The sequence below is a fragment of the Stegostoma tigrinum genome, chromosome 6 (genome assembly GCF_030684315.1).
Source record: "Stegostoma tigrinum isolate sSteTig4 chromosome 6, sSteTig4.hap1, whole genome shotgun sequence".
Lineage (NCBI taxonomy): Eukaryota > Metazoa > Chordata > Chondrichthyes > Orectolobiformes > Stegostomatidae > Stegostoma > Stegostoma tigrinum.
In genome coordinates this window covers 61,553,886-61,567,475 of record NC_081359.1, presented here as the reverse complement: position 1 = coordinate 61,567,475, position 13,590 = coordinate 61,553,886, and the positions used below count along the sequence as shown (strand labels likewise).

The 13,590-nt window shown below is 40.5% G+C and overlaps 1 protein-coding gene across 1 annotated transcript in view; it reads right to left on the bottom strand.

Moving 5' to 3' along the window:
- The window catches only part of LOC125453616 (interleukin-18 receptor accessory protein-like), a 62,952-nt gene that overhangs the window by 6,463 nt on the left and 42,899 nt on the right, over window positions 1-13,590 (bottom strand). Inside the window, exons 9-10 of the mRNA XM_048533390.1 lie at window positions 10,643-10,792; window positions 7,121-7,303 (exon numbers count right to left, since the gene is read on the bottom strand). Of these exons, the coding sequence (XP_048389347.1) occupies window positions 7,121-7,303; window positions 10,643-10,792 (333 nt within the window). The remainder of the gene's footprint in view (window positions 1-7,120; window positions 7,304-10,642; window positions 10,793-13,590) is intronic.

Genomic DNA, 13,590 nt, shown 5'->3' with positions numbered 1-13,590 from the left:
TAAGATTCGCCCAGAGTGTGAAATTTACTCTTCCAAAACAGGATGTACTGCGGCTACATGCAAATTAATCACCTTTTCAAACAGGAGGAAATACTCACTCATCTCATCAACTCGAAACTCGTGGCCTCAGGAATTTCCGGCTTTTGAACAACCCCAGAAACCCTTAAAAGTGACTGCTGGAGTTATTCAAATTATATGGGACCACATGGGAGTTTTACCTAGCTCACTTTCACAAAGACAGACAGACGAGTTATAAATATACAAAGATCTGGGACTGTGTTTCTGAAAGTAGTATATGGGGTCAGATTCAATGCTGAAAACGCACTGGTTCCTGAATACTAATCTTGAAAAATCTGAACTGAAAGCCCAAGTTCTTACCTCTCAGCACCCACCGTCTCTAGCCTTGCAAATAAGCAAACAGTGTGTAATGCCATCTATCATATTGTGAATACTTGGGGTTACACAACATGGTTCAAGGTTGGTAGTACAGAACATGAATGTCACTGAAAAAGACACTTTTCCTAAAATAATAAGGTGTAGAGCTGGAGGAAAACAGCAGGCCAGGCAGCATCAGAGGAGCAGGAGAAAGCTGACGTTTCAGGTTGGATCCTTCTTCAGACCCTTTTCTGAAGAAGGGTCCAGATCCGAAATGTCAACTTTCCTGCTCCACTGATGCTGCCTGACCTGCTGTGTTCCTGCAGCTCCACACCTAGTTAGAAAGAACAAAGAACAAAGAAAATTACAGCACAGGAACAGGCCCTTCAGCCCTCCAAGCCTTTGCCGATCAAGATCCTCTGTCTAACCTGTCATCTACTTTCTAACGGTCTGTGTCCATTTGCTCCCTGCCCATCCATGTACCTGTCCAAATATATCTTAAAAGATGCTAACCACCTCCGCTGGCAACGCATTCCACGCACCCACCACAGTCTGCATAAAGAACTTGCCAAGCATATCTCCCATAAACTTTCCTCCTCTCACTTTGAACTCATGACCCCTAGTAATTGAGTCCCCCACTCTGGGAAAAAGCTTCTTGCTGTCCACCCTGTCTGTACCCCTCATGATTTTGTAGACCTCAATCTAAATCCATTTTTGTAATGTAAATAATCCTAATCTACTCAACCTCTCTTCATAGCTAGCACCCTCCATACCAGGCAACATCCTGGTGAACCTCCTCTGCACCCTCTCCAAAGCGTCCACATCCTTTTGGTAATGTGGCGACCAGAACTGCACACAGTACTCCAAATGTGGCCGAACCAAAGTCCTATACAACTGCAACATGACCTGCCAACTCTTGTGCTCAATACCCCGCCCAATGAAGGAAAGCATGCCTTTCTCAGACTCCAGAATTGGCAGTTCCTACTAGCTCTGACACTTCTGCGAAAGCTTTTTTGTCCTGTGTTACTAAGGGCAATTTACAAGAAATACTAATGTCAGAGAAGAACATATTTATACTGTATGAGAAAATAGTGTTTGCTTGGTTGGTAAGTGGACTGCTATTGGCATAGGCATTACCATGGGGAATGCACTAAATAGATGATGACTAACTGTTAACTGTCAAGATTTGCTAGATGAGTTGGTCAGGGTGTAGCCCTGAGGAATGAACCATACAGTGGCTGTCTGTGAATTTTGTGCTCTTTCCGTCTGCAAGGAAAAGATAAATATTTTCCAGTACATGCAACTGTGCCACTCTCCCAACCGATCTTGAATTATTAGCTGGCTTGCTAAGAATTATATTAATAACCAAGTGAAGATTGTTAGCCCAATGCACAGTGTAGTGCACTAGCATGTACTGGAAGCGACATACATTAACGGTCAGGTCCGCGATCTTCGCTGATCATAGAAAAAGTTGTGCAAATACTGCATCAAATGCTCCACCAAACCGAAAAGTAAAGCCATGCTCTCATTCATTCCTCAGGACATAGTTGATCAATGAGAACGAACCTGCCTTTATACATTTAAATAAAGCCTGGCAGTTAATTGTCAGTTGTTGTCTAACTAGTGCATTCTGCACGGATGCAACTCCACCAATCACAGTCCACTTTCCATCCTCTCTTCTCATACAATATAAACATATTGTGACGCCCTTTCACTGACATGCTTGGGGAAGGCAGTAGATGGTGATATTGTCACTGGCCAGTAATCCAGCGACCCAAGCGACTCTATGGATTTGACCTCCCCACAATGCAGATGATGAAATCTGAATTTGATAAAATGTGGAAATCAAATAGTGTCAGTGTAACAATAATCAATTATTGCAAAAACCCATTTGATTTACTAATGCCCTTTAGGAAGGAAGTGTGTAATGTTTGACTGGCTTGACTGATAATTGACCCAAACCTCAAATGCCCTCCAAAAGGGCACACCAAGACACATGTTTGTATCAAATGGCTACAAGGAAATGAAACTGGACAGACCACCTGACTTTGATGTAGGTGCTGGAATCAACAACAGCAAACACAGCTCTGTCTGCACTACAAAGTCCGCCTTACTCATATCTGGATACTAATATCAAAATTGAGGGAGCTGACCCACAGACTAGACAAACAACAGTCAAATGTAGTCATACATGTCCGACAATGTCCTTGATATGACCAAGACCATCTATGGATATGACCCATCCTTCTGGAAAGACAAATCCTTGAAGACTGGTAACATAATGGTATGTGGTCAAAAGCAGCTGACCTCAGAGTTCTGAATTTTGACTTCAGATCAACTGAAACACCAAACATCTGTAAGGTTACTTTCTGCTGGTTAGAGCCTAGTATGTTACACCACCCCTTCCCCTCACCTCCACCACCACCCCCACCCCCAAACCGGTCTAGAAACTCAAAATTTGGCATCCATGAGGCACTGTGGATCAGCTGCAGCGACAGAATTATATTTGACTGTAATCTGTAAACCCATGCCTACAAATACTCCACTCTACCACTACCATCAAGCCAGGGGCTCAATCCTGTTTCAGTGAAGGGTGCATGAGGGCATGCCAGGAGCAGTACCAGGCATAGATAAAAATTAGGTGCCAAGCTGGTAAAGTTTCAACACAGGACTATTTATATAGCAAATACCAAAAAGGAGCGAGTAATGGGCTGAGAATAGACTGATTCCATGACCAATGGATGGGTTCGAAGCTCTGGAGTCCTGCAGTGTCTGGTCATAAATGGTGGTGAACAATTACTTAACTAACAAGAGATGGAGGGTCCACAATTATCCCACCCTCAATGATGGGGAGCCCAGCACATCATTGCAAAAGATAAGGCTGAAAGCTTCTATATTTATCATCATCTAGAAGTGCTGAGTGGATGATCCATCTCAGACTCCACCATAGATCCCCAACATCATAGCTGTCTGTCTCTGGCTCCTGATTCATTCTATGCAATATCAAGAAATGGTTTGAGGCGCTGGATCCTGCAGAAGCGATGGACCCCATTCCAGCAATAGTACTGAATACTTGCACCCCAGAACTTGCCGCTCACCTAGCCAAGCTGTTCCAGTATAGCCTGCCAATATGGAAAATTGCCAAGGTATGTCCTGTGCACAAAAAACAGGATAAATCCAGGCCTACCTACTTTTGGTTACCGTTAAAGCAATGGATAGAGTTGGCAACAGTGTTATCAAGCAGTACTTGCAAAGCAATAAAGTGTTCTCTGACACTTGGTTTGAAGTGTCAAATAATAAGTCTCTGCAGGTAATGAAACGTGTCAGACTGTGAGTATAGTGTCAACAGTTGAATAACCAGCAAAGAGATGATGATAATCCGATTAAGTGAGATAGAGTAATAATTACAAAAAATTGGAAATAAGGTGGTGTGGAGGCAAACCAAATGGCTGGAATAACATGATAGGTAGAAGTGTCACATTCCAATGGTCTAACCAAAGTAACAAATAATCCAAAACTGTACAAACTAATTAAGGTAGAGAGACCATAACAAATTATCAAGGTGATGGTGTTAAAACAGGACAGTAAGGAAGATTTTACAGATACAGAACAGTATGGTGGGGTAATATGTAGTGTAACATGAACCCAAGATCCCTGTTGAGGCCGTCTTCATGGGCACGGGACTTGGCTATCTCGGTTATTATAGGTCATCCCCTTGACTTACTATTCATTTGTCGATACTTTACACAACACGCCTGACACTTTTGATCACCTTCAGAGACGTATTACTAAGCCCTCCTTTTGCACCATTTGTATGATTTTATGATCTTTCTGTGCATTGATCTCTCTGCCTTTAAATTCTGTGCCTGTGTGCTTTCCTTCACTTCGCCTGACAAAGGGACAGCGCTCTGAAAGTTTGTGACCTCAAATAAACCTGTTGTTATCATGTGACTTCTGACTTTGTTTTATGACTAGCACAGAAGAAGATGGCCATAGTTGTAGTAAATCAGTCATCTCAGCTTCAGAATATTTGTGCAGAATTTGCTAAGGGTAGTGACCTAGGTCCAAACACCTTCAACAGCTTCATCAATGACCTTCCTTTCATCATAAAGTCAGAATTGGGGATGTTCACCAAAGATTGCACAATGCTCAGGACCATTTGCTACCCCTCAGATACTGAAGCAGTCCATGTCTATAGTCAGTAGTCACCCTTCAGCTAAGTAGGCCAAAATGAGAAAAAGAAGTCTGAAGCTTGCGCTATTGAAAGATCAAGCAGATGGTAACTTAAGTTTTACCTGTGTTTTCTGAAAGGATGTGAGTATTTAAAGTAAGTGTTCCAATTAAGTAGGCGATGGACTGAACTAGTAACACAGTATATAGAACATAGAACATAGAACAATACAGCGCAGAACAGGCCCTTCAGCCCTCGATGTTGCGCCGACCTGTGAACTAATCTAAGCCCCTCCCCCTACACTATCAATCATGAGATAATCCAGTGAGTTAAATACTAAATAAAAACCAAAAGAACTGTGGATGTTGTACATCAGGAAGAGAAACAAAGTTGCTGGAAAATCTGGGTCAAGTCCTGTTAACACAAAATCAGGGTACCAGAGTGATAATTAATCATTTGTCAGCAAAACAAAGTGTGGTTGATGGTAGGGCTGTGGTGTGTAAATATCACACGGTTTATTGGATGTCACAAAAGCTGTCAGGAAATAGCCTGTTTGAGCAGCAATGAGCAGATTGCCCTGGGGCCAAGTTTCATTAAAACCGTGAGATAAGCCGTTCCAGGAAAAATGAACATAAGTCTTAACAGGGGTGAAAGATCAACTGACCGTGGTAGATGCAACACGCTGTGATGTTCTACAGAGTTCCCCGATTTACAAATGTCTGACTTACAAATGCTCCAAAAGATCCAACACAAGAACATTTACTGTACTTACAAAAGGCTATTTAATATTGTGCTACTTGTGTTCTGACTTGCATACAAATCAACTTGTACGTGGACTCAAGAATGGAATTCATTCGCTTGTACTATTTATGCAGTTTTTCTGGGGACACTTCAATAAAGCAAAATTGGGTATACACTGATATCCTAAATAAACCCGACAGAGCAAGGAAATTAGGAATTAAAGCCTATGTCATATGCAAAAAGACCCGAACAATATTCAAGCTTGGGCAGAAAAAAGGCAACTAGTATTCACGCCACACAAATCCCAAGCGATGACCATCTTCAACAAGAGAAAATTTGACCATTGCTCTTTGTCATTTCATGGAATGCTTTTTCTTATATCCAGAAGTGCTCTTAAACATGACCGAATGCTTTTTTCCCATAAACAAATCTCCCATGGTATTTGCTTCATCCATTAACACCCTTATGTAAATCACTCATGTTTTCCAGTTGATTAATTTACGTGCAAAGTACGTTAAGGGCATTCAATAGTACTCATAGCTGAATATCTCATTATCAACGTCCTGGGGTTTATGATTGACCAGAAACTGAACTGGATGAACCTTATAAACGCTGTAATTATAAGAAATTGCCAGAAACTCGTAATTCTAAAATGAGCAACTCATCTCCTGTCTCCTCAATGCTTGTCCACCATCTTCGAAACAGAAATCTGGAGTGTGAACGAATATTGTACACTTAGTTTGAATGACTGCAGCTCCAGCAATGCCCAAAAAGCTTAATGCCATCCAAGGTAAAGTAATTCATTTGATTAGCAACATTTTGATAACCTTGAATCAATTTCACCACCAATGTACAGCAGCAGCAGTTTATGCCATCTGCAACATGCACTACAATAACTCACCAAGTTTCATCGACTTTACCAACTAGAAGGGCAAGTGTGGCAAAAACAAGGGAACATTACCACCTGCAATTTCTCTATCAAGTCACACAACACCGTGATTTGAAAATTTACTATTGCCCTTCATCATCACTGGACCAAAATCCTGGAACCCATGGAATGTAGCAGTTTGAGAAATCAGCTCATGGCCAGTTTCTGCAGGGCAATTAAGGCTAAGTGAATAAATACAGGCCTTGCCAGTGATACCCAGATCCCATGTATAAATAAAAAGTCATTAGTTTCCTCTCCTTCTATTGCAAATTGTCCTTATGAGTGCAGAATGAAAAAATTCAATGATAGGTGCCTTTTACAGCAATATTTTTGTTTCATTTCAAAGAAAGAAACTCACAACTGTATGAAATAGTGGCATATGTTAAAGCAGGGACATTCTGGGATAGAATATGGCCCATTCTCCGGACTACTAATTTGTGTCAGTCTGCATCTTCATAAAATGCTTTGATCTCCTGCAACAATGATAGCAACTCATCTGAATTAACTTATCCAAAAATGATAATGATCTAAAGTTTAGGGAACATTTGGCAAACTAACAATCTAAAAGTTTTTCAGTCGGAAATGTTCATGTTAGCTACCCTCCAGCAGTTATTGCAGTATTTAAATGTCTGTGGAAAGCAAGGTGAATTTTCCATGATTTAGAGGTGAATAGATGCTTCTTTGGACCTGTTGGATGTGTAGGGATCTCAATATTTGTTAAAGTGATATTGATTATTTCATATTTTTATGGTGGTGTTCATCAAATAGAATTAAGGGAGGTGAGAATAGAATTGACCATTCGTCTAGTCTCGTATAATATTGAGGTTTTAGTCCTCACAATATATGCAGTGTAAAATAAATGCAATGTATATTAAACAAATCAAACAAATACAAGGAGCACTTACCCCCTCCAGGCAATACATCCCTCTCAAAAAGGCACAGTTTATATCCATGCTGCTTCTCTAACACAGATGGAAGAAGTTCCAGAGCAAATCTCTCCTCTGTAATTATGTAATTGTTGCTGCCATCATCCTCCTCCAAGCAAGAGGTGTTTGCGTATGAAACAAAGGCATCAAATTCTTTCCCATCTGGTCACAAGTAATTTGTGGTAGAGTAAGAGGGTTGGTGATGAGGGGGAATAAAACAAAGAGAATGGAGATTACTATCTTTCAGCTACTTTGAATACTTTCTGAAGCTATTTCAAATGAAAATGGAGTAAATTTGGACAAGATTCATTTGTTTAAATTTAATGTGAAATTTTAGATGTAGTTAAAGTTAAATTGGACATGCGCAGACAAAGTGAAACAGGTGATATTGTGTCAGTGAAATTCTCAACATTCATTTCATCTACTTAATGGAATTTGGTATTTGGTTGCATTATAATGCTTGTTGATTCCACATAATTGCCACCAGAGTTAAACCCAATTTCATCCTCTTAGTGAGCAAGAACAAAACCCACTCCCCTTCCTTGGAGTGAAAAGGATAGCAGTAAGCTCAAGATGCCCCAATTTGTTTGTACGTGACTTAATGCAACAGAGAGAAATTTAAGAAGTATTCTCATTTCTGAAGCTGCACAATCATCAATGGTTTGCCATTTAAAGAATTGTACAGGAGAAGGTTTCAATCTTCTGTTAATTATAAAGTCATCCTCAATGTTTGTTGGAACCTTCCTGATTATTGCAATGATCTTCTCTCCCTTCCTGGGGAGATTAAATTTTCTATTTCTTATCCATCAAATATTTTGTAACAATGAGCAATAAACTGGATGTTATGACATGAGTTATTAAAAATATGATAACTTTTGGAAAGTATAAATTATCACACCACAAACACTCTGAAGTTCAAATGATAGCAAATTAAATATTATTGAAAAATATTTCCTATTTTTTTTGCAAAACAGTGTCATGCCAACAGCACGAGTTCAATTCCCATTGCCTAATCGACCTTGTGAAGGTGGTGGCAAACCTTGTCCACTGACAATTATATAAGAAGTCAGGTATGATGGCAACAAATAGTATTAATAACTGAGGATATCAATTGTTTGCTTAAAAGAAATGTATTAAAAGTAGCAAACTGAATTGTAGGCCCAGTTGCGTCACTATAGTCTTACCAGACCATAGGGCTGCTCTCTCAACAGGGAGAGAAACTGAAGGAGATTTAACATGAGGGCTACCATACCTCAGATGAGGGGAAATTTTGAGAAAGAGAGTCCTTCATGGTAACCTCACCTGGTGATGGGAATTGAACTCATGCTGTTAGCGTTACACTGCTTTGCAAACCAACATGTGGAAGATTTGAAAAGGGTGCAGAGGAGATTTACTAGGATGTTGCCTGGTATGGAGGGAAGGTCTTACGAGGAAAGGCTGAGGGACTTGAGGCTGTTTTCATTCGAGAGAAGAAGGTTGAGAGGTGACTTAATTGAAACATATAAAATAATCAGACGGTTAGATAGGGTGGATAGGGAGAGCCTTTTTCCTAGGATGGTGACGGCAAGCACAAGGGGGCATAGCTTTAAATTGAGGGGCGAAAGATATAGGACAGATGTCAGAGGTAGTTTCTTTACTCAGAGAGCAGTAAGGGAATGGAACGCTTTGCCTGCAACGGTAGTAGATTTGCCAACTTTAGGTACATTTAAGTCGTCATTGGATAAGCGTATGGATGTACATGGAATAGTGTAGGTTAAATGGGCTTCAGATTGGTATAACAGGTCGGCACAACATCGAGGGCCAAAGGGCCTGTACTGTGCTGTAATGTTCTATGTTCTATGTTCTATGTTCTATTTTCTCATATAATCAAATTAATCTGACAAAGTATAGAAACCTATTTTTAAAATTGATAATAATCTAAAAGAAGATGTTAATCAGATAGAATATTATGTTTCTGAACATTTCTAGGACTGTTTATTTGCAGAGATTAGAAACAGGATTTCTTTTCCAAATAAATATGATATTCAATTAAGAAATGCTATTGCATTTAAACAAAGAACAAAGAGAATTACAACACATGAACAGGTCCTTCGGCCCTCCAAGCCTGCGCCGATCGAGATCCTCTGTCTAAACCTGTCATCTATTTCCTAAGGGTCTGTATCCCTTTCCTCCCTGCCCATCCGTGTACCTGTCCAGATACATCTTAAAAAAGACTATTGTGTCTGCATGTACCACCCCGCTGGCAACGCGTTCTAGCACTCACCACCCTCTGCATAAAGAACTTTCCAAGCACATCTCCCATAAACTTCCCTCCTCTCACTTTGAACTCATGGCCCCTAGTAATTGAGTCCCCCACTCTGGGAAAAAGCATCTTGCTTTCCACCCTGTCTATACCCCTCATGATTTTGTAGACCTCAATCAGGTCCCTCCTCAATCTTCATCTTTCCAATGAAAATAATCCTAATCTACTCAACCTTTCTTCATAGCTAGCACCCTCCGTACCAGGCAACATCCTGGTGAACCTCCTCTGCATCCTCTCCAAAGCATCCACATCCTTTTGGTAATGTGGTGACCAGAACTGCGCACAGTACTCTAAATGTGGCCGAACCAAAGTCTTATACAACTGTAACATGACCTGCCAACTCTTGTACTCAATAGCCCGTCCAATGAACGAAAGCATGCCGCATGTCTTCTTGACCACCCTATTGACTTGCGTTGCCACCTTCAGCGAACAATGGACGTGAACGCCCAGATCTCTCTGTACATCAAATTTCCCCAGGACTTTTCCATTTACTGTATATCTTGCTCTTGAATTAGATCTTCCAAAATGCATCACCTCGCATTTGCCCAGATTGAACTCCATCTGCCATTTATCTGCCCAATCTATCCATATTCCAATCTATCTCCAATCTATCAATATTCTGCTGTAATCTCTGACAGTCCACCTTTACTATCTGCTACTCCACCGACCTTTGTGGCGTCTGCAAACTTGCTAATCAGACCACTTATACCTTCCTCCATTTCATTTACATATATCACAAGCAACAGTTGTCCCAGCACAGATCCCTGTGGAACACCACTGGCCACAGGTCTCCAATTTGAGAAACTCCCTTCTACTACTAGTCTCTGTTTCCTGTTGCCTAGCCAGTTTTTTATCCATCTAGCTAGCACACCCTGGACCCCATGTGACTTCACTTTCTCCATCAGCCTGCCATGGGGAACTTCATCAAACGCCTTATTGAAGTTCATGTATATGACATCTACAGCCTTTCCCTCATCAATCAACTTTGTCACGTCCTCAAAGAAATCTATTAAGTTGGTAAGACATAACCTTCCCTGCACAAAACCATGTTGTCTATCACTGATAAGTCCATTTTCTTCCAAATGGGATTAGATCCTACCCCTCAGTATCTTCGCCAGCAGCTTCCCTACCACTGACGTAAATTAAATTCTTGTGGAAATGAATTCTGTCAATATTTTAGAACCTAGAATTTTCCTTACCTCCAATGGTTTCATCCTTTGAGAAATAATGTCGGTAAAGCAGACATATTTCAATCCAAAATTTAAAGACTCCAACGCATCCACAAACAAAAGTCACAAACATTAATGATATGGATATGGTTATTACTTTGATTTGAAAGATGTTGAACTCTGAAAGAGTCACAAAAGAATATCTTTTAGCATTTAGGTATTCAGCTTAATTAGACAAACATTTTTTTCATTATTTATATTTGAATGTGACTTGTTATGATAACTCAGTTTGTTAAAACAGATGAGTGAAATTTAAAACCAGGACTACACCCAGAGATTGTCTTATGCATTAATCAAAAGCTACTACTTCAACTTATAAAGTGCACTTAACATTAAAAAAAACTGTCAAAGTATTTCACAGGAACAATACATTAAAAATATGACTCAGATGCACATATATTAGGTCAGATGACCAAAAACTTGTTCCAAGTGATAGGTTTCAAGGAATACTTTAAAGATACAAAGCAACGTTGAGAGTTAAGTTGGTAATTGGAAGGGTTTTTTTGGTTATTTGTTCATGTGGACATCACCAGCTAGGCCAGCTCACTTCTATTTGTTCTGCAGAAGTTACCTTCTTGAACTACTGCAATATTTGATGTGTAAGGACACCAACAGTGACATTAGGAAAGGAGTTCCAGTATTTTGAACCAGTGACAATGAAGGACTAGCAAAGAGGTTCCAGGTTATGATGGAGTGCTTGGAGGGGAACTTATTCTGTATTCTGGTATGCTTCTACCCTTCCTGTTCTAGATGGTAAAGGTTTTGGAAGGTACTGTCAAAAGAGCCTTGGCGAGATTTTGCAGAGCTTCTCGTAGAGGGCGCACACTGCTGCTGTTGTGCGTTTGTAATGAACAGGGACAGGGTGAACATTAAAGGTGGATGTTGGGGTGATAAGCAAGTGGGTTTTGTCCTGGATAGAATTAAGCTTCTTGAATGTCATTGGAGCCACACCCACTTAAGCAAGTGGCCAGTATTCTATGACACTCCAGCTTTTGTGGCCTGTAGATTGTGCACAGGCATTGAGGAGGCTGGAGGTGAGATATTCCACTCAGAGTTCCTAGTCTCTGACTTGCTGTTGTAGTCACAGTACTGATATGATGTATTCACTTCACTTTTTGGTCAATGGTAATCCCCTGATATTATTAACGGGAAGTTCATCAATGAAATGCCACTGATGGTATTAGATTGTCTCTTGTTGGAGATGGTTATTGCCTGGAAAGTTTGTGGTATGATTGTTACTTGCCTCTTATCAGCCCAGGTAAAGATGCATTTGGATACAGACTCCTTCAGTAATTGAGAAATCATGGTTGGTGCTGAGCATTGTGCACCCATCAGTGAATATTCTTACTTCAAACATTAAGATAGAGGGAAGCTCAGTGATGAAGCAAGTGAAGATGGTTAGGATGCAATCCTTGGGTACTCTTACAGTGATTTCCTGGGGCTGAGCTGATTAACTTCCAACATCCACAACCATTATACTTTGTGATAGTTATGATTCAAACCAACAGAATGTTTTTTATCTGATTCCCAATGAGCCCAGATTTTCTGGGGTATATTGATGTCATACTTAGTTGAATGTTTCCTTGATGTTAAGGATAGTCATTCTCACCACACCAGAGATTAGACCATAGGCAGCTGAAAGAGTGGCCACCGGTTAGTAACATCAGGGATTTGAAGATGCTAGAATTTCAGTGCCGATATCTTGGTGGATTGTGAGGCCAGAGATGACTATAGAAACTGTGATCAGAGATAATGGGAACTGCAGAGGCTGGAGAATCTGAGATAACAAAGTGTGGAGCTGGATGAACACAGCAGGCCAAGCAGCAGCTTAGGAGCACAAAAGCTGACGTTTCAGGCCTAGATTTATGATGAAGGGTCTAGGCCCGAAACATCAGCTTTTGTGCTCCTAAGATGCTGCTTGGCCTGCTGTGTTCATCCAGCTCCACACTTTGTTATCTATGACTATAGAAACTATTCGGGCGATAAGGTCATTGGTAGATTTGGAAAGAAAATGAGGGCAATTGGGGAGCAGTCTCACTGTGAGTTGAGGCACTAATAATTGACTTATAGCTGATGTCAATTTCACAGAGGGTAGAATTAATCTGGGAGAATGGGAGTACATGGGAATAGAACAGAAATAGAGGTATACTGCCATCACTTTTGAGAAATGTGGTGGAGGAGAATCCTAAGCCAAATTAACCGTTGATTGTGATGTATAGATTGCCCTATGTGTATGGGCCATGGTTTTCTTCATACATCTTTTCACAACTTGTTCTATTGCTGGGCATTGCTCTTTTGCTGCTAGCAGGTAGACTTCATCCCCAACCCAACACCCCCACATTCCCCACCCACACCTACCCTCAACCCCCAAAAAACCCCACTGTCACCTCCTGCCTGTTATTATATTCAGCAGTCTCAGGCATGCAGCTGACAGTCTTTGGCACTTGATTTCCTGGAGTTAGAATTATCTGGACTCTTTATTCACTCTGCACTTCTGGTTAACACTAGATTTTAGGCATTGGACTGAGGTTGAAAGTATGTGACCTTCTTCTCCAAAATTGCGCTTTATCCATAAGAATTATTTAAAAAAACAGTAAGTGTGCAAGTGCAATGATCTATTCAGTTAATTATGTTACAAGGCACTTCAGTCTGCCTCTTTTCACCTACAATGCAGATTGCAGCTGCACTTATTAGTAACAGCTCTGACTCAGTTGTTGTCACACTTCATCTCTAGAGACAGAAGATTATGAGATAGCATTAGATCAAAGTAGGAGGCTTATAAATTTGGCAAAAAGCCTGAACATTGGGAGGATTCTAGAGTTCAGCAAAGGAAGACCAAAAAAATTGAGAAAGGAAGAGAGAATAAAATATGAATATAAAGCAGCAAAAAAACCATAAAATTAATTTGAAAAGCTTCT